At 45.5% G+C, this 21,517-nt stretch overlaps 2 protein-coding genes across 2 annotated transcripts in view; one reads left to right on the top strand and one right to left on the bottom strand.

Moving 5' to 3' along the window:
- LOC115465423 (gastrula zinc finger protein XlCGF26.1-like) overlaps nucleotides 1–17,796 on the top strand; it is a 34,064-nt gene extending 16,268 nt beyond the window's left edge. The window contains exons 5-6 of the mRNA XM_030195875.1: nucleotides 10,178–10,300; nucleotides 14,603–17,796. Coding sequence (XP_030051735.1) covers nucleotides 10,178–10,300; nucleotides 14,603–16,086 — 1,607 coding nt within the window. The 3' untranslated portion in view covers nucleotides 16,087–17,796. The remainder of the gene's footprint in view (nucleotides 1–10,177; nucleotides 10,301–14,602) is intronic.
- The window catches only part of LOC115464198 (zinc finger protein 160-like), a 156,756-nt gene that overhangs the window by 39,384 nt on the left and 95,855 nt on the right, over nucleotides 1–21,517 (bottom strand). The gene's annotated exons all lie outside the window — the stretch shown is intronic.

Genomic DNA, 21,517 nt, shown 5'->3' with positions numbered 1-21,517 from the left:
AACAAGTCCGCATACCAGGGACGTCTGGGCCAATCTGGACCCACCAGGATTACCCTGCCGGGATGCTTTGCCACCCGGTCTAGCACCCTGCCCAACATGGGCCAGGGCGGGAACACATAGAGGAGCTCTTGTGTCGGCCACTGTTGGAGAAGAGCATCTACTCCCAGGGATCGAGGGTCCCGTCCTCTGCTGAAAAAGCGCGGCACTTGGCCATTGGCCGATGACGCCATCAGATCTAGGCTCGGCTGGCCCCAGCGCTTCGTGATGTCCAAGAACGCCTGAGCAGATAGTTGCCACTCTCCGGGCTCCAAGGTATGGCGACTGAGAAAGTCCGCCTTGACATTCATGACTCCGGCAATGTGGGCCGCTGAAAGCTGCTCCAGGTTCGCTTCCGCCCACTGGCAAAGACTCATAGCCTCCTTGGCTAGAGGGGCGCTCTTGGTACCTCCCTGGCGGTTGATATAGGCCACAGCCGTGGCATTGTCCGACAGGACCCGTACAGGCTTCAACACCAGTACCGGGATGAACTCCAATAACACCAACCGAATGGCTCTGAGTTCCAGGAGGTTGATAGACCACTTGCCTCTGCAGGAGACTAGAGCCCCTGCGCTGTCCTTCCCAAGCAGTGGGCTCCCCAGCCCATCAAAGAGGCGTCTGTCGTGACGACAATCCACTCTGGGGTCACCAGAGGCAATCCTGCAGACAACTTGTCTGTCTGCGTCCACCAGCTCAGCGCCTTGCGCACTGCTGGGTCCACGGGAAGGCGCACAGCATAATCCTCCGACATCGGAGTCCAGCGCAGCAGCAGAGATAGCTGTAGTGGTCTCATATGAGCCCTGGCCCAGGGCACTACTTCCATCGTGGCCGTCATAGAGCCCAACAGCTGCACGTAGTCCCAAGCCCGAATAGGAGAGGCTACTAGGAACTAGTCCACCTGAGCCTGAAGCTTGACAATCCGATTGTCTGGCAGGAACACTCTGCCCACTTGGGTGTCGAATCGAACTCCCAGATACACCAGGGACTGAGTCGGGCGCAGCTGGCTCTTCTTCCAGTTGATGATCCATCCCAGGGAGCTCAAAAGAGCAACTACCCGGTCCATAGCTTTGCCGCACTCTGCATAAGAGGGGGCTCGGATCAACCAGTCGTCCAGATAAGGATGGACTTGTACTCCTTCCTTTAGCAGGAAGGCCGCTATGACCCCCATTACTTTGGAAAAGGTCCGCGGAGCAGTAGCCAACCCGAAAGGGAGGGCTCTGAACTGGAAGTGTCGTCTCAGGACTGTAAAACGCAGAAAGCGTTGGAGAGGAGGCCAGATGGGAATATGCAGGTACGCTTCCTTGATGTCCAAGGAAGCCAAGAACTCTCCTGCCTTCACTGCCGCTATAACAGAGCGGAGAGTCTCCATGCGAAAGTGCCTCACTTTCCAGGCCCGATTGACCCCTTTGAGGTCGAGGATAGGCCGGACAGAACCTCCTTTCTTTGGAACCACAAAGTAAATGGAGTAACGTCCCTTGCCAATCTGATTTTTTGGCACCGGAACGACCGCACCCAGGCGGATCAGGTTGTCCAAGGTCTGCTGCACTACCACAGCTTGACCGGAGACTTGCAGGGAGAGAGTACAAACCCGTCTCTTAAGGGTTGGCAGAACTCTAGCTTGTAGCCGTCTCTGATGACTTCCAGCACCCACGCGTCTGAAGTTATAGTGGTCCACTCGCCCAGAAACGAGGACAGCCGTCCTCCAATCTGCACTGGGGTGTGGACCAAGGCCCCGTCATTGGGTACGAGACCCTGGGGGAGGACCGGAGGGAGCACCTCCGGGACGGCGGTCTCTGCGAAAGGAATGCTGCTTGGGGGAGAAATTCCTCTTGAAGGAAGAGGGGGCAGAGGAACCCGACTTGCCCGGGCGGTACCGATGGGCTTCCTGCAACCGTCCTCTGGAGGTATCGGGACGAGTACTAACCCGAGCCCTGACCTCTGGTAATTTCTTGCCCTTAGACGTGCCGAGATCGGTCACGATTTTGTCCAGCTCGACCCCAAAGAGCAGCTTGCCTTTAAAAGGCAATCTAGCCAGGCGGGATTTAGAGGCGTGGTCAGCAGACCAATGTTTCAGCCAAAGCCACCGCCGCGCAGAGACTGTCTGAGCCATGCCTTTAGCTGAGGCTCTCCAGACATCATACAGCAAGTCTGCCAAATAGGCTAAGCCCGATTCCAGGGCCGGCCAATCAGCCCTCAAGGAATGATCCGAGGGGGAAGCCCGCTGCACCATAGTCCGGCACGCCCTGGCCACATAGGAGCCGCAAACTGAGGCCTGCAAACTTAAAGTAGCTGCCTCAAAGGACGACCTTAAGGCCGCCTCCAATCTTCTGTCTTGGGCGTCCTTTAGGGCCGTGCCACCTTCCACCGGCAACGCCGTTTTCTTAGTCACCGCAGTGATTAAAGAATGCACGGTAGGCCACAGATAGGCCTCACGTTCACTCACAGCCAAAGGATAGAGGCGGGACATAGCCCTAGCCACTTTAAGGCTCGTTTCCGGGACATCCCATTGAGCCGCAATTAAGGTGTGCATGGCATCATGCACGTGGAAGGTTCTAGGCGGGCGCTTCGTCCCCAGCATAATGGCAGAGCCAACAGGGGCTGAGGGAGAGACGTCCTCCGGAGAGGAAATCTTCAAAGTGTCCATGGCCTGTAACAACAGGTTGGGCAAATCCTCTGGGCTAAAAAGCCGCGCTGCAGAGGGGTCATCCGCTCCATCCGAGCGGGGATCTATCTCCTCCAAGGAATCCGCAAAGGATCGTTGGGAGACCTCAGACACGCTGCCCTCATCTACATCGGAGGAGACAAAAGTCCTCCAAGGCCTGGAAATCAACCCGAGGGCGTTTACCTCTGGGAACCTCAACCTCTTTATCAGAAGAGGGAGCAGGGGCAGCGTTTGCATGAGGAAAGCCTGATGCAGCAGCAAAACAAACTCGGGGGAGAAACCCCCCAGACTGTGCACTTCCGCAGCCTGGGCAACAGCCCTAGACGCACTCTCAACCGGCGCTCGCAATAGCGGGGGAGAGACATGCTGCGCATCCAAAATGGCATCCGGCGCGAAACTCCGTGAAGGAGCCGCGCGGGAAGAACGGCGCTTAACTTTAGCCGCTTTTGTGCCGTCGCCCAAATTAAGGGCGTTCATGGCATTAATGTCTCCAACCTCAAGGGCGGCCCCGAAGAAGCCGTCCGAGCCTCGTGGCCGGCCAAGATGGCGGAGGCGAGGAGCGGGGGATGGGCGTTTATGGCGGGAAAAAACCGCCACGCCGGAGGAACGACCGGGACATTCATCGGTCACTAAACTATCACCCATCAAGGGCGAATCAGGTTGTAAAACCCCCGCATCCCCTCTAGAAGCGCTCCAGCGATCCGGGGAGCGACCCTTTGCGCCCTCGCCCTCAGACGCCATTGCCACGAGGAGAAGAATCGGGGAACCCCCTGCCCGCTATAAAAAGGTAAAATTACCTGCTTGCCGCTCCGAGCTGTAACGAACTGGTGTCCCAGTGAGTAGCTGCAATGAACGTTTAAAGAAACGTCGAATTAAACGCCTTTAAAGACGTTTAAAAATATTTTTTTTTTTTTTTTTTTAAACGGAGCCAGCGGGAGGGGGGAGAAAAGGAGGGACCTGGCACCACCAGGTTTGCACTTGCTCAAAAGAGCCCTCAACCCCAGGCCTCAACAAAACCTAAGGATTAGGCTTGGAGGCCTAGCCAGAGCTGCTGCTGTGTGTGACCACCACCTGCTGAGATAGAGAACATACTGAGGAGTTTCCGGCAGCACATGACCACATATAGGGAGGCAAAAGTTTGCTCTCTATCTCCACCTGCTGGTAGATGGACACAACCCACCAGTCTATGGATTGATCAGCTTGATGATATGGAAGGGGTATTCATTGGCAGTGTCTGGTTAGTGCTGGGGTGGTCCATGGGCGGGTATTCAGTACCTGTGCCCACAATTCTGTATCTAACCAGGCAGATAACTTAGAGGGGAATAATCAAACGGCGGCGGCCATCTCCGGGGCCGGCTCCGTAAATAGGCGGAGCCAACCGTATTTTCGAAAAAGATAGCCGGCCATCTTTTTCTTTGCTAATACGGTTGGGCCCGGCCAAATGTCAGAGACGGCCGGGTTTGAGATGGCCGACATCGATTTTCGGCGATAATGGAAACTAATGCCGGCGATCTCAAACCCGGCCAAATCCAAGGCATTTGGTCGTGGGAGGAGCCAGCATTTGTAGTGCACTGGCCCCCCTCACATGCCAGGACACCAACCGGGCACCCTAGGGGGCACTTTTAAAAATAAAAAAATAGCTTCCAGATGCATACCTCCCTTACCTTGGGTGCTGAGCCCCCCAAATCCCCCCCAAACCCACTACTTACAACCATACATCACTACCATAGCCCTTAGGGGTGCAGGGGGCACCTACATGTGGGTACAGTGGGTTTTGGGAGGGTTTGGAGGGCTCAACATTTACCACCACAAGTGAAACAGGTAGGGGGGGGATGGGCCTGGGTCCACCTGCCTGAAGTGCACAGCACCCACTAAAAACTGCTCCAGGGACTTGCATACTGCTGTCAGGGAGCTGGGTATGACATTTCAGGCTGGCATAGAGGCTGGCAAAAAAGTTTTATTTTTGGGTGGGAGGGGGTTGGTGACCACTGGGGGAGTAAGGGGAGGTCATCCCCGATTCCGGTGGTCATTTGGTCAGTTGAGGCTCCTTTTTGAAGTTTGGTCATGAAAAAAAAAGGACCAAGTAAAGCCAGCGAAATGCTTGTGAAGCCTGGCTTTTTTTTTTCCATTAATCGGGCAAAGCCAGCCATCTCGTGAGCATGCCCCTGTCCTGCCTTCACTACCCTACCGATATGCCCCCTTGAAGTTTCGCCCCTGTTTAGCCGCCTCCCCCCCCCCCCCCGCCCGCCCCCTGTCCTGCCGCCGCATTAGGTACCTTGTTTCAATATCCCCCGGTATTGAATAACAAGGTGTAATTCTGCCCATATCTATCGGAGGCTAAAAACGCCAGCGCTCCTACATAAAAGACCCCCTATGAAATCCAGATATGTGTATTATAGAGTAGGACGTAGGGCACATCCGTGCGTAACTTCTAGTTACTGCCAATTAAGTGCTTGTTAATGCCAGGAATTGATAGTTGTTGTCTCATTAGCTAAATCCATGCCCAAACTTGTGCACCTAACTTTGGCGACAGAATCCGGTCATAGGTCTCACTGTATAAAATTTTTATTTATTTATTTATGACATTTATATCCTACAGTATTCCCACCCATAGGCAGGCTCAATGTGGCATACAATAATTAATAAGCAACAATAGTACAAAGTACAGTAGACAAGGTCACAGGAGAGAAGAGAAACAACGAAGGAGGAAGAGGAAGAGAGGGGAGGAGGTAAATCAGCAAGGAAGGAGTCGTGGGCTAAAAGGGTACGGCACCTGTAGGGCTCTTCACGTATGCACTGCCAAAGAGGAAGGACTTGAGTCGCTTCTTGAAGGTCGGGTGATCAGAAGTGAATTTGACCTCTCGAGGCAACCCGTTCCACAATTGAGTGCTGAGGACACTGGGCTAAATGGACCATTGGTCTGACCCAGTATGGCTTTTTTTATGTTCTTTGTAAGTTCATAGGATCACTAAGGGAATGATAGGAAGAGTAGATGGCATAGATTAGCAGACTGGATAGGCCATATGGTCTTTATCTGCCTACATTTTTCTTAGCGCATAAATATTTGACATGCCCCTGACCTACCCAGGCCCCTCATGGCCTCAAATATAAGACCACCTATGGCTCCTCTTTTCCTTACCTACCCATGCCCCGCCTACACGCATACCCCCTTGCGGTTGCACTAAGGGCCAGATTCTATAAATGGCACTCAATAAAATTGGCGCCAGAAAAGATCGACATTAAGCACAATTCTATAAAGGACGCATGTGCCAGACTTACGCCTGCTGAAACCTGGTGTAAATACTGGTTCCCGAGTTGGGTGCGTTGACCTATTATTCTGTAACACCACATGCAACTTTCGGAACACCCCTAACATGCTCATGTCTCTCCCACAGCCATGCCCCCTTTCAAATTGCACGCTATGGGATTTGGGCGCCAAGCGTTATAGTGCGCAGCCAGATTCATAGGCAGATCCTAGTTGGTGCCAATTAACATCAGGAATTGGTTGTTAGTGGTCACTGACAGTATACTATTAGTTGTGCATGTCACTTGGCAGCATGCCCATGCTTCATCCATGTGGACACCCCTGACTGTTCTGCGCTGAGTGATTTAGGTTCACTGTTAGAATATTGCCTAGCCCTTATGCGCAGAACTTCCAATTACTGTCGCCAAGCACGTGTGTAAGCACTATTATTCTATAAACTAGGCACCAGTTTATAGAATTGCCTTCATGATTTTTGTAGGTTTGGTAGGGTAACTTTGTGTGTCTTTATTTAATTAGGCTACAAATAGGTGCCCATTTGACCTCTAAATCCAGTTTAGTTTATTAGAGGCTTGATATACCGCCCTTCAACTAAAATCGGAGCGGTGTGCAACAAAACAAAATCGAATAAGAAAGGAACTCCATAAAAAGAGAAACAGGGATAGCACAGGAGAGAATTTGAGAAAGAGAAAAACCAAAGGTAACAATTATATCAATCACCAATTGGTTAGCACAGCCAGATCACTCAGCAGCCAAAAAAGGGAAGGCCTGAGAAAAATGGTGAGGAGAGACAGAAATTGGGGGTAGGATTGTTCACAACAGAGATCAGTAGGAAGGGCATTTCAATGAGAAGTGGCAGCGCAGAAAAATGCGGAGTGGAGAGTTGAGTCAAGACAATCTGTTAAAAAAATGACCCTGGTATCACCTGTAGCAGTCCTAAAGTAAAACACCTAGGCTGTCTTTGTACTGGCCAAATATCGCCACTATCCCCCAAATTATGTAAATGGTGCTCACAATTATGCACACAAATTTCGGTAATAAGGTAATTAGCACCCATCAATGATTGGTGCAGATTGGCAACAAATTGAATTTATGCGCACACCTTGCTATGCGCTATTCTATAAAGATCTGCACATGCATTTTTCAGTCCACAGCTGAACAGGGGCGTGGCCATGGGAGTCACATGGGCGGGTCCAGGGCATTGACTAAAGACACGCGCATTATAGAATTTGGGGGATCCACACTTAATTTAGGTGTGAGGATTTACAACAGGTTTCACTTGGTATAAGTCCACAATGCCCAAAACTGGGCGCGGATCCCAGCGCTAAGCACTAGTCTATAAATCCCACCCAACTCAGAGTGCCGATTATACAATAGCGCTTAGCGCTCATTTTTATTTGGTGCCATTTACTGAATCTAGTCTTTAGTGTGGGGAAATCTTGCCTGACCAATTTACTTCAATTCTTTGAAGGAGTAAACAAACACGTGGACAAAGAGGAGCCAGTTGATATTGTGTATCTGGATTTTCAAAAGGCATTTGATAAGGTACCTCATGAAAGGCTACAGAGGAAATTGGAGGCTCATGGGATAGGAGGAAATTGTCACGATTGTGGTCGTGACCCCTCTCAGACTCACCTTATTTCCGGAGGTCAGCTTCTGAACTGGCTTCTGTCTGTTCTTCCTGAGTTAGTTCCGTCTCTGTCTCTGTGTGCTGGCTGCTTCCAGCATGGCTCTGATTACTCCATTATACTGCACCTGTGTGTGTTAAGCCTCTCTGTCTTCAGTATGCTTTCTGCCTGTGTCTTGGTTTGTGTTCCTCTTGCCCTCTGGTGGCCAGAACCGGTGGCTGCCATAGACTTTCCAGACTTTCTTTCTGGTCCGGTCCAGATATTCCAGCCCTCCAGACTTGGTTTGAAGTTTGGCAGCTAGCCTCACCCGTAGCTGCCTCATGATTCCTGCAGCTGAGTTTCAGCTGATGTGGGTTTATTAACCACCTGGAAACCTTCCAAGTTGGCCTTTGCATCATCTAAGGTCACTGGTTTGTTGGTGCTTTGTTGCACTTCTGCCTAGTCTTGTTTCTTGTTTAGTTCCTTGTCTGTTTCTAGTTATCTGTGTGTAGTTTAGCTTAGGTTTATTTGCTTACTTCCCTAGTCTTGTTTCTGGTCTGTATTCCTTGTCTAGTTTCTGTTTGTCTGTGTCTCTTGCTTAGTGGCTGCTCTGCAGCTTTCAGTCCTGTCTCTTGTCTGTCAGTATTTGTACCCTGTTTCAGTGGCTGCGTGGCAGCTTTCAGTTCCTGTCCTTTAGCTTGTCCATTTCAGGCTTTGTGTAGTATTGTCTGTCTGTGAGTCCTAGCCCCGTTTCCTGCCTTGCTGCCCATGTATATTCCTTTCCCCTCTGACCCTCAGTCCCTGTTCAGCCTAGTTGGTATCCAGTGCCTGCCCTGTCCTGTAAGTCCTGCCGGCCGCCTGCACCCAGGGGCTCAACTCCTGGGGAACGGCGGTCAAGCGCAGGTGGTCTAGCTGTTTCTGTCAGAGTTCTGCCTTGTCTCTGGTGTGGGGTGGTTTTGCCTGCCACTGCTGCTCCACGGCAGTGGCCCAAGGTCTCACGAACCCAGGTTCTGCCTTGAAAGCCTGACAGAAATGTCCTATTCTGGATTAAAAACTAGTTGAAGGATAGGAAACAGAGAGTGGGGTTAAATGGGCAGTATTCACAATGGAGAAGGGTAGTTAGTGGGGTTCCTCAGGGGTCTGTGCTAGGACTGCTGCTTTTTAATATATTTATAAATGATTTAGAGATGGGAGTAACTAGTGAGGTAATTAAATTTGCTAGTGACACAAAGTTATTCAAAGTCGATAGCTCGCGACAGGATTGTGAAAAATTACAGAAGGACCTTACGAGACCGGGAGACTGGGCGGCTAAATAGCAGATGACGTTTAATGTGAGCAAGTGCAAGGTGATGCATGTGGGGAAAAAGAACCCGAATTATAGCTACATCATGCAAGGTTCCACGTTAGGAGTTATGGACCAAGAAAGGGATCTGGGTGTCGTCGTTGATAATACACTGAAACCTTCTGCTCAGTGTGCTGCTGCGGCTAGGAAAGCGAATAGAATGTTGGGTATTATTAGGAAAGGTATGGAGAACAGATGTGAGGATGTTATAATGCCGTTGTATCGCTTCATGGCGCGACCGCACCTTGAGTATTGTGTTCAATTCTGGTCGCTGCATCTCAAGAAAGATATAGTAGAACTGGAAAAGGTGCAGCGAAGGGCGACAAAAATGATAGCGGGGATGGGACGACTTCCCTATGAAGAAAGACTAAGGAGGCTAGGGCTTTTCAGCTTGGAGAAGAGACGGCTGAGGGGAGACATGATAGAGGTATATAAAACAATGAGTGGAGTGGAATAGGTGGATGTGAAGCGTCTGTTCACGCTTTCCAAAAATACTAGGACTAGGGGGCATGCGATGAAACTACAGTGTAGTAAATTTAAAACAAATAGGAGAAAACCTTTCTTCACCCAACACATAGTTAAACTTTGGAATTCGTTGCCGGAGAACGTAGTGAAGGCGGTTAGCTTGGCAGAGTTTAAAAAGGGGTTGGACAGTTCCCTAAAGGACAAGTCCATAGACCGCTACTAAATGGACTTGGGAAAAATTCACAGTTTTAGGAATAACTTGTACAAAGTGTTTGTACGTTTGGGTAGCTTGCCAGGTGCCTTTGACCTGGATTGGCCGCTGTCGGGGACAGGATATTTCTCAAGATATGGGAGCCTTACTTGAAAACCATAAGTATATATAAGTACATAAGCACTGCCATGCTGGGAAAAGATCAAAGGTCCATCAAGCCCAGCACTCTGTCTCTGACAGCGGCCAATCCAGGCCCCAAGAACCTGGCAAAAACCCAAAATTTAATAATGATCAATAGACTTTTCCTTCAGGAATCTGTCCAGACCCCCTTTAAACTCAGCAAGGCCAGCTGCCGTCACTACCTTCTCTGGCAATGAGTTCCAGAGTCTAACTACCTTTGGTCTTTTCCCAGTATGGCATTACTTATGTACTTATGTGTATAACAACCAGTGGTCACTGGTGAATAGAGACATTCAGCACCATTTATCTATCTGTGCTGAATGTATGTTTATCTTTCAACACTGTGGCCTACTTTTAAAAACTGCCAGTTTTAAAAATTGACCCAATTTATAACTATGTTTTTGTATAACAGGCTGTTCCAGTGTCAAACCTGATATTTTAATCCGATTTAAGGGATCCAGGATTGGGCCCCAGGGATCTGATGAAAGAGGAAACCTGCCTAACATGGGCACAATTGAAGAACTGCATGAAACAGGTGATATGGCTTGGGGTGATCAGGCAGTACTCTTAAAATTCTAATTTAAGGAAGAACAAAGAGATGAACAGACATCTAGCATCTCTCTGTGTCTCTCTTCCCCATCCAGCATAACTCTGTCTTTTTTTTCCCCATCCAGCGTCTTTCTTTCCCCCATCCAGCATCACCCCATTTCTGTCTCTGCAGCTTAAGAAATTGCCAGAGCTCAAAGGAGGGGACCCAGGTCCCCAAGGTCCCTCTCCCATGGCTACACCCTCCCTCCCCCCCGCACAGTCCAGAGTCTCTCCCTCCCCTCCCACCCTGCCTGCAGCTCTCTCTCACTTCCCCACCCAACCCATGGTGTACCCTTTCAGAAGTAATTTGTCTGTGCTGCAACATTAGTGGCAGCCTTACTCACAGGCTGCCTCCGGCCTGCACCGGTCCTTTTCCTTTGACCCATCCCGCCCCTTCTGATGCTACTTCCTGTTTTTGGAAGGGCGGGATGGGTCAGAGGGAAAGGCCAGGTTCAGGCCAGAGGCAGCCTGTGAATAAGGCTGCCGCTAGTGCTGTAGCACGAGAGATTTGCTTACACTTCTGAAAAAGTACACCAGGGGAGAGAGAGACACAGGCAGAGACGGGAGAGGAGGGAGAGATGCCAGACCGTGAAGGGAAGGGGGCGAGAGGGAGGGAGAGAGAAGGTGTGGAGCTCTTGTAGTCCAGATTCTTGGGTGGTCCAGATGTCAAAATTTGAAAGGGTCCGGATTCTCAGGCAGTTCAGATTTCTGGACTTCTACTGTAATGGTTGATCCAAACAATTCTTACAAGGAAGATGCAGCCTCTAGACCAGACTGGACAAGAATGAAGCATCAAATCTCTTCACCTCTAACCTTTGTGTGGATGATTTGTTTGTTCTCTTTTCTTTATTCCCATTTTTTCCCTTTCATTTTTAGGTCTTTGTCTTTCATTTCTTTCATCTCCCGTTCTATGTATGATGTTGCTTTCATTATTCTCAATTTCCCTCTCTTATTTTTTCCCACAATTCTACAACAACCTCTTTCTTCCCATTAGCAAATCCTCTCCAGTTTCTCAACTCTTTACTCTTTTCCCATGTGAAGTCTCAACTTTATCAGCTGTTGTCCCTTTTTTCTATGTTTCTCTGTCCCTTCACTTTAATTACCTAGGGTAAATTCTAAAAGGAGCTGCCTTGTTTTAGGCAGCAAGAAGGTGCATAAATAGTTACACTCATAAATGACCCCTTATAGAATACCAGCTAGCAGAAAAGCATTTACTATGATTTGATGCTGTATAATTTGCCAGTGAGCATGCACATTGCTGCAGCGTGGGCAGAACACATACATGCGTAAATTATAGAATTCTATCAATTATGCCCATACAAGTTCCTGGAGGAAAAGTTCATAGTCTGCTATTGAGATAGACATGGAGAAGCCACTGTTGCCCTGGGATTGGTAGCATGAAATGTTGTTACTATTTGGGTTTCTGTCAGGTACTTGTGACCTGGCTTGGCCACTGTTGAACACAAGATACTGGGCTGAATGGATCATTGGTCTGACCCAGTATGGCTATTCTTATGTTCTTATATATATGCTCAATATTAATCATACTCCAGAGAATTGAATTTATAAAAAACAAATATTCAACTGTATTTAACTACAATATAAATGCAATACATGCCTTAAAAGTAATCATTCATCCTAGCACAAACACACCACTATAACATACTACACACTCATCATTCCCTTTCGCAATCCTATCATAACATACATTCCATGGGATTATTATTACTCCATTCCTGTGACTAATACAAAGTGATTTTGCATTTTCTTCTTAATCACTATCCAGCTTATTTTCGAAAGAGAAAGAAGCCCATATTTTGACCCAAATCGGGAGATAGGCGTCTTTCTCCCGTGGGCGTCCAAATCGGTATAATCGAAAGCCGATTTTGGGCGTCTTCAACTGCAATCTGCTGCGGAAACGGCCAAAGTTAACGAGGGCGTGGTGAAGGCGGGACTGGGGCGTGTCGGAGGCGTGGTGAAGGAGGGACTGGGGCGTGTCAGAGGCGTGGTGAAGGCGGGACTGGGGCGTGTTTATCGGCCAAGGAGAGATGGGCGTCCTCGGCCAATAATCAAAAAAAGAAAGGCGTTTTTAGCGCAAATTTGGATTACCTTTTTTGGACCCTTTTTTTTCACGAACAAGTCCCAAAAAAGTGCCCTAATGACCAGATGACCACCCCTGACTCCCCCAGTGGTCACTAACCCCCTCCCACCCAAAAAAAAACCAACTTTAAAAACTTTTTTTTTCCAGCCTGTATGCCAGCCTCAAATGTCATACCCAGCTCCATCACAGCAGTATGCAGGTCCCTGGAGCAGTTGTTAGTGGGTGCAGTGGACTTCAGGCAGGTGGACCCAGGCCCATACCCCCCCTACCTGTTACACTTGTGGTGGTAAATGGGAGCGCTCCAAACCGCCCCCAAAACCCACTGTACCCACATCTAGGTGCCCCCCTTCAGCCATAAGTGCTATGGTAATGGTTTAGAGTTGTGGGGAGTGGATTTTGGGGGGGATTTGGAGGGCTCAGCACCCAAGGGAAGGGAGCTATGGACTTCAGAGATAGTTTGTTTTGTTTTTTTAATTGTTACAAGTGCCCCCTAGGGTGCCCAGTTGGTGTCCTGGCATGTCAGGGGGACCAGTGCACTACGAATCCTAGCCCCTCCCACAACCCAATGCCTTGGATTTGGTCGTTTTTGAGCTGGGCGCCTTTGGTTTCCATTATCGCTGAAAAACGATACCGCCCAGCTCAAATCCGCACAAATCCGATGCATTTGGCTGGCACAAACCGTATAAAAAAAGATGGACGCCCATTTTTTTCGAAAATACGGTTTGTCCCGCCCCTTCATGTACCCGTTCTCGGAGATAGACGCCCATGGAGATGGGCGTTCGCGTTCGATTATGCCCCTCCACATCTCTTATCAAAAGTTCATCGGTTCAAACCTTCCCTTAGGCTATGAGCGGCCTTCCCAATCCAACATGTATATGTGCATGGAGATACTGTTGCCATCTTCAATATTCTACTCCCATGCTTCAGTAGTCTCTTACTGTGATATGTTTGTTCCACCCGATGCTCCTCTTATCTTTATATGTTCAATATTAAAGGTATTACACTTTTCTTCCGATGTCAACTCTGCTGAATATTGGTGGATAGCCGGTTAAATGCTATTTAATGGGTCAGCATCTGTTCTGACTGTTTAAACAGCGCTAAATATCGTGTGGTATGAGTTTTTTAAATCTTCCTTCCACTTCTCACTATTTTGGATCTCTTAGTGCTGCTACAAGATGCTCACTATTGAGGTACATCACTTTGATTTCCCTCTCAGAAAGTGGAATATCATGAATAATAACTAAAGTGCACCTTGACTAATTTTCAGCAGTTTAGATCTTCCCTCCCTCTCTCTGCCCCCACCCTCCATTTGTGTGTACTGAAGTTGGGGGGGGGGGAGGGGGAAGATAAACCTCTTCTGAGGTCTACCACAGGTCCTTTAGGGTCTAATTTACTAAAGCTATTTTCCTATTTTGTGTCCAAGGAGGGGAAAAAAAAAAGCAGTGAGGTCTGTAATGCACCCCTGAACACAAAACAGAGCCAGAAGCCCCTCTTCCCCTGGGCTCCTGTTCCCCACACTCCACCTTATAATCTTCCATCTTCACTCTCTCCCCACTAGGAGTAGCCTAGTGGTTAGTGCAATGGACTTTGATCCTGGGGAACTGAGTTCAATTCCCACTGCAGCTCCTTGTGACTCTGGGCAAGTCACTTAACCCTCCGTTGCTCCTGGTACAAAATAAGTACCTGAATATATGTAAACCACTTTGAATGTAGTTGCAAAAACCTCAGAAAGGTGGTATATCAAGTCCCATTTCCCTATCATCACCCAGTTTGACTCTGTGCTTCGAGCTACAAGCCAGAGATGCTTCATTTTTCTTGCAGTACTTAACTCACTGTTCCTTCAAAAGGAGTTGATCCATCTGTCATAGTTTCAATATATTTGAAATCCATTATTGAATATTTCCTGTAGATGTGAATTTAAAGCCCCTGATGCAGACGTATGCCAAAACATGGCTGCATTGGGTGATTCTTACATCTGGTGACTGAATTTATCTCCAGTAAAGGGATTATCACCATACTGCTGCTATCTGTATTTTATACCCAATTTTGCAATTGTTTGTGGTTTGTTGTTGGATTTCTGCCCTGTGTCTTAGAGTGCTTCTTCACAGCTGTAAAATTAAGGATCATACTCTCATTTTTATCCAACAGATAATGGATTTATGAATAATGGTAAAAGAATGAGACCGTTCGATAGGCAGCAGAGGGAGAAATGGAAAGGCAAAGACTCCTGCAGTCAAATCCCAGATCCTTCAGCTGACTATGAGAGAGGTATCAGTAGCATAATACCAACCAGGATGAAAGAAAAAACCCAGAAAGGAGAGAGATCAAATGCACATGAGAGAAATTCCAACTATTGGCCAAGAGCTGTACAAACTCAGGGACTCAACAAAGATGTGAGACCTAAAAGTGCTGATGCTCTGCATAACTTCACCACAGATTCACATTTTGCAGAGCACAACATACCCTGGTGTAGGAGCAAAGTTTATTACTGCCATGGTATATATAAAACTAATCCAATGGGAGGTACTGTCATCAGACCCAAACCATTTAAATGTTCTGAATGTGGTAAGTGTTTCACAACGAAACAGACACTTCAAAGGCATATAATGATCCACACAGGGGAGAAACCGTTTAAATGTTCTGAATGTGATAAATGGTTTAGACTAAAAGGCAATCTGAATCTGCATAAAATTACACACATGAAAGAGAAACTATTTAAGTGTTCTCAATGTAATAAACGTTTCAGGTGGAAACAAAGCCTACAATTGCATGAAAAGATCCACATGGAAGAGGTCTTATATAAATGTTCGGAATGTGATAAATGCTTCAGACAGAAAGGCCAACTGAAACTGCATAAAATGACCCATATAAGACAGAAAGTATTTAAGTGTTTTCAATGTAATAAATGTTTTAGATGGAAACAGAGCCTACAATTGCATGAAAAGATTCACACCAAAGAGAACTTATTTAAGTGTTCTGAATGTGATAAATGTTTTTCCAAAAAAGAGAGGTTGCAACGCCATCTGATGATCCATACAGGTGAGAAACCATTTAAATGCTCTGAATGTGATAAATGTTTCAACCAGAATGGCTATCTGAAACTGCATAAAATGGCCCATATGAGACAGCAACTGTTTCAGTGTTCTGAATGTGATAAATGTTTCAGGTGGAAAAATAGCCTACGACTACATGAAAAGATCCACAGGGAAGAGAACGCATTTAAGTGTTCTGAATGTAATAAATGTTTTACAACGAAAGAGAAGTTCCAAGAGCACATAATGACCCATGCAGGTGAAAAACCATATAAATGTTCTGAATGTGATAAATGCTTTAGGAAGAATGGATACCTGAAGCTGCATAAAATTACCCACAGAAAGGAAAAACCATTTAAATGTCCTCAATGTGATAAATGTCTCACAACCAGAAAGGCACTGCAACTACATATAATGATCCATACAGGGGAAAAACCATTTAAATGTTCAGAATGTGACAAATGCTTCAGACAGAAAGGCAATCTTAACATGCATAAAATTACCCACATGAAAGGGAAGCTATTTAAATGTTCTCAATGTAATAAATGTTTCAGGTGGAAACAAAGTCTACGACTACATGAAAAGAGTCACATGGAATAGAGCCTGTTTAAATGTTCTGAACGTAAATATTTCACAAAGAAAAATATATTACAAAATGCCATGATTCTTACAGGAAAGCAGAAGGGCAATAAAAGGGGACCCTATGGAATGATAGACCAGCTCTTGCTAAAAAAAATCCATCATGACTAGTGATGAGAAAAGCAGAAATCTTGTGGATTGATTGTAAGAAAGCAATAGTGCCCCTTCTCCCAGTTAATAAGTTGTCTTGCAGTGTACAAAATAAATTTTAAATTGATTGAGTACATTAATTTTGCCATGAAAATGTAGCAAACCACACTCCATCTACAGTACGAAAACAGAGAGTATGCCATTCCTAATATCAAGATCCACTGAGGAATATTTAAGGGTGACTCCTTGGAATATTTAAGGGTGACTTCTTGTCGCCACTCTTGTTTTGTATAGCACTTAATCCTTTGAGGAAACTTCTTAATTCTTTGTATTATGGATTTAGCCGTAGTCTAGAGCTGGAAAAGACACCTGCTGCTTGTAGATGACCTGAACCTCTACAGTCCCAGCAATCAACATCTGGCAGAACAACTCTGTTTAGTAGAAGGCTTTTCAGATAACATCAGAATTATATTTGGCCTAGGAATAAAATTGAGCAAAACTGAAAACATCTTTCTGACTGATGATTATACTGTCAAGGAACCTGAACAGGAAGAGGTATATAAATATTTAGAAATCAAAGAAGGAGTGATAAGCATAAAACACTGAGCGAGAACACTAGCAAAGAGTATTACGGGAGATTAAAACTGATACTGAAATGTGCTCTAGCATCAAAGAATATAAGTCATCAACCAATTTGTGATTCCCGTATTCTCGTATAGCTTTGACATTGTGGGCTGGCTTCTTAAATACCTTGAAAAATTTGAGGTATGAACAAGAAAACTCCATACTCACGAGGTAGTTTATAACAATCAATGTGTGCCAAGACTGTACATTCCTAGAAGTGAAGGAAGAATGGGCATCATAGAAGTAGATTATACAGCTACCATCAGAGGCCTATTTAACAGCATCAATGGATCCAAACACACAAAAAATGTTGAATTATGAAAACAAGCGTCCAGAGTCCAGTTCCTTCATTAAAGGTTGGACAGGCATGTCGATGAGCAGAAGGAATGAGTGAAAATCCACCTTTATGCCCAGGAATGGAACCAAGAGAATATGCAAAGCAAGAGAAAAGACTAAGGAATTAGACCAGCAAACAAGTGGCAAATGCTCAAATACAATAGGAAATATAAAGTGTTACTCCAGGAAAAATATATGTGGATCAGACTTGAACACATGGATGGTTAAGGAGAGAGGAATTTAAACTTATGAATGAGGGATTGATACTTGCAGCCAAAGACAGTGGATTACAGACCAGATGGTTCACAGCAAGCATAAAAAAAAGACTTGTACAACAGACATCTATAGATTCTGTAACAATGAGCTGGAAATGATTACTCATGGCTGGCTATGAAGTGCTGATGGCAAAAAAATATCTACATGGAAAGGCACAACAAGGTGACGTCGTCTCATTTTTTAGAAACTTTGCAAACGTAACAAAATCACTATACCAGAAAAGCACTTGGATCGTGACCCTAAGAGAACTGTGGAGAATAAAGAGGATATGATAATCTGGGATGTCTCCGTCCCGAATGATAGAAAGCTGGATGCAAGGAAGCTAGACATAGTGGTAAAAGAAAAACACCATAACAGCATTAATTTTACAGGTGTCAGTCCCAAGTGATTACTCTGTAAGTCATGTGGAGAGAGAGAAAATCGTCAAGTACCAAGAAATGCAGTCCAAGACCAATAAAATGTGGCAGAAAAATACAGAAATATTTCTCATCGTATTGGGTATTGATTAAAAAGAATTTCCAAGCACACCTGGATAGGATGTCCTGTACATGTTACATCTATGAGCTCCAGAAGGACATTCTTTTTGGCAAAATGCAAATACTACAGCAAGCGTTAGCATTAAGTTTAAGAGACTGAGATCATACCCCGCACACCCTGGCTTAGGAGTGGTGTTCATTACTGTCATGAAATGCTCAAAACTAACCTATTTGGAGACATTACCCTGAGAGAAACCAGTTAAGTGTTTTGAATGTGGTAAAAGTTTCAGACAGGAAGGAAATCTGCAATTACATAAAATCATTGTAGTACACAAAATATGAAGAAAATGGCTATGGAAACAGTGGTCGACTGAGGACAAAAAGAAAATGTAATATAACAGTGACATTTTAAAGGGATAATTTGCTGGAATATGATGCAAAGGTACTTTGAGGAAATGTGCTTCTTGTTTTTGGAGAAATTATACTGAGCTAACTGGATAACGGAGGAAATAGAAGCATTTCTTTAGGTACTGTTGGGGAGAGAAGGGTAAGGGTACTTGTTGAATCAGTTATAAAGATGAAGCTTTCAAGAAAATGGTCTGGGATTTGATGTTTGTAGTTTAAGGGCCGTTTTACTAAAGGGCAGTAAAATCTGGTGATTCTAACGCGGGACTGTCCCGTGCAGTAAGCCCAGATTTACCACCTCAGCAAGTAGAGCGTTTTAAATATATATATTTTGCAGGATTTGCAAAAAGAATGAATGAAGGAGCACCTATTGCCTCCTGTTTAGGAATCGTTAAGTGCTCTTGCATTAAGTCTGGGTTATCCAGTTAGCGCACACTAATGTAAATGTGCTAGCTGGAAAATGTGTCCGTGCCTATTCCCCTCCCAAAGATAGATTTAAAAATGATTAACGTGCAATTAATGCTCACAAACTTAGTGGAGGAGTGGCCTAGTGGTTAGAGCACCGGTCTTGCAATCCAGAGGTGGCCGGTTCAAATCCCGCTGCTGCTCCTTGTGATCTTGGGCAAGTCACTTAACCCTTCATTGCCTCAGGTACAAACTTAGATTGTGAGCCCTCCTGGGACAGAGAAATATCCAATGTACTTGAATGTAACTCACCTTGAGCTACTACTGAAAAAGGTGTGAGCAAAATCTAAATAAATAAATATTACCACAAAACACTTCATTGCATTTTGCAGTGAGCTTTTCTCAAGCACAAACCCCACTATAGGGCTTAGCTTCTATAGACGCTAAGCCCTTTTCTATAAAGAGTCCCTTAATGCAAGAGATACCCGATCATTATCTTTTTAAGTGTGTGTGAATTCTGCTGAGCTTAATAAGTGAAAGTTTCCTGTATGCATTAAAATTAAAAAAAAAAAAAAAGTTAGGAAAATCATGCACTATTAATCCCTGACTCAATGCTAAAAAACTTTACAACAAAATAATGTAAGGGGCCCTGTTACTAAGCCACGTAGGTGCCAACACGCACCCAACGCACGCCAGTTCGGAACTACCCCCCTGCTACTGCATGGCCCGGGTGGTAATTTCATTTTATATGCATGTCCACTACGCGCAACGGAAAATATATTTTATTTTCTAGCATGTGGTGCTAACCGGGCAGTAATCTGCATTGTACGCACATAGACGATTAACGCCCAAAACCTTACCGCTAAGTGAGTGGGTAGTGGTAAGCTCTCAGACCCCTACACCACAAGAGGCCAAATAGACTCGGAAACATTCTGGCAAAAGATCTACGAAAATGAATGGTCATCGCAAACTGACTCAACACACTATCTCCTAGACTGGGATAAAAGATGCAGAAGCATATTAGACGAAATAGCACCATTAAAAACAAGAACCTCATGCAGGCATAACTCACTACCCTGCTACAACGAAAAACTGAAAAAACTAAAACGCAAACTAGGAAACACGAATGAGCATGGATAAAAACAAAAGATGTACACACACTTAACGCATGGAAACAAACTCAAAGAAAGTACAAATATGCAATAAGACAAACCAAAAGGTCATACTACAAAACCAAAATAGGACACGATTACAAAGATACGAAGAAACAATATCACCTCGTGAACAAACTACTAGACACTACACCAGTCACCACAACCAACACAGACATCCCATCTGCGGACGAACTTACTAAATACTTTAAGGACAAAATTATAAATCTACGCAACACACTACCACAGAACACCACCGACATAGAGAAATTCATTGAATAGATCCAACCCTCAATGAATACCCAGCGGACCGTAACTGGACAAACTTCACCCCCCTCACCCCCGAAACAGTCACCCAGGTGATCAACAGATTTGCCAAGACTCACAGTAAACTGGACACCTGCCCCAGCTACTTAATAAAATCCGCCCCTCAACGCTTCATATTAGAACTCACATCCCACCTAAACTACTTGCTCTAACACGGACTCTTCCCCAAGGAAAACGGTAACATCCTACTTACCCCTATACCGAAAGATACAAAGAAAACATTGAATGAACTCACCAACTACCGGCCGGTAGCATCTATCCCACTGGTAGTCAAACTGATGGAAAACATGGTAACCAAACAACTTACCGACTACTTAAACAAATTCTCAATACTACACGAATCACAATCTGGATTTCGCTCTAACCACAGCACCGAAACAGTACTAATTACTCTCCTAACCAAATTCAAACAAGAAATTGCAGCAGGCAATAGCCTACTTCTCCTACAATTCAACGAGTCAAGCGCGTTCGATATGGTTAACAATAAAATACTACTAAACATCTTAGACTACTTCAGGATTGGTGGAAGTGTACTCAGCTGGATCAAGGGCTTCCTAACCACCAGAACTTATCAAGTTAAATCAAACTCGAACATATCATCACCTTGGAATACAGACTGTGGTATGCCCCAAGGATCACCACTATCACTGATCCTATTCAACCTAATGATGACCCCACTAGCCACATCCCTATCCTAATAAGGACTTAACCCCTACATATACGCAGATGATGTTATGATATACATCCCCTTCAAACACGACCCAATAGAAATCACCAACGAAACCAAACTCAGCCTGCAAATCATGAACTCATGGGCGGATGCAATCCAACTAAAACTAAACGCAGAGAAAACACACTGTCTCATCCTCACATCCCAATACAACATGAACAAACCCAACAAAATCAACATCCCAGACCACACCCTCCCTGTTTCTGACAGCCTAAAAATTCTTGGAGTTACCATCGACCGAAACCTTACGCTAGAAACTCAATCGAAACCTACAACAAAGAAAATGTTCCAATCAATGTGGAAACTCAAACGAATAAAACCTTTCTTCCCGAGGGCAATATTCCACAACCTGGTACAATCACTGACTCTAAGCCACCTAGACTATTGTAATGCAATCTATGCGGGATGTAAAGAACAAATCATAAAGAAACTCCAAACCGCTCAAAGCACCGCAGCCAGACTAATTTTTGGAAAAACGAGATACGAAAGTGCCAAACCTCTATGCGAAAAACTACATTGGCTCCCGATCAAAGAACGAATTGCCTTCAAAATCTGTACACTAGTGAATAAAA

Source organism: Microcaecilia unicolor, chromosome 3 (assembly GCF_901765095.1).
Source record: "Microcaecilia unicolor chromosome 3, aMicUni1.1, whole genome shotgun sequence".
Taxonomy (NCBI): domain Eukaryota; kingdom Metazoa; phylum Chordata; class Amphibia; order Gymnophiona; family Siphonopidae; genus Microcaecilia; species Microcaecilia unicolor.
Note: the sequence above shows the minus strand (reverse complement) of the source record. Positions and strands in the feature narration are given on the sequence as shown.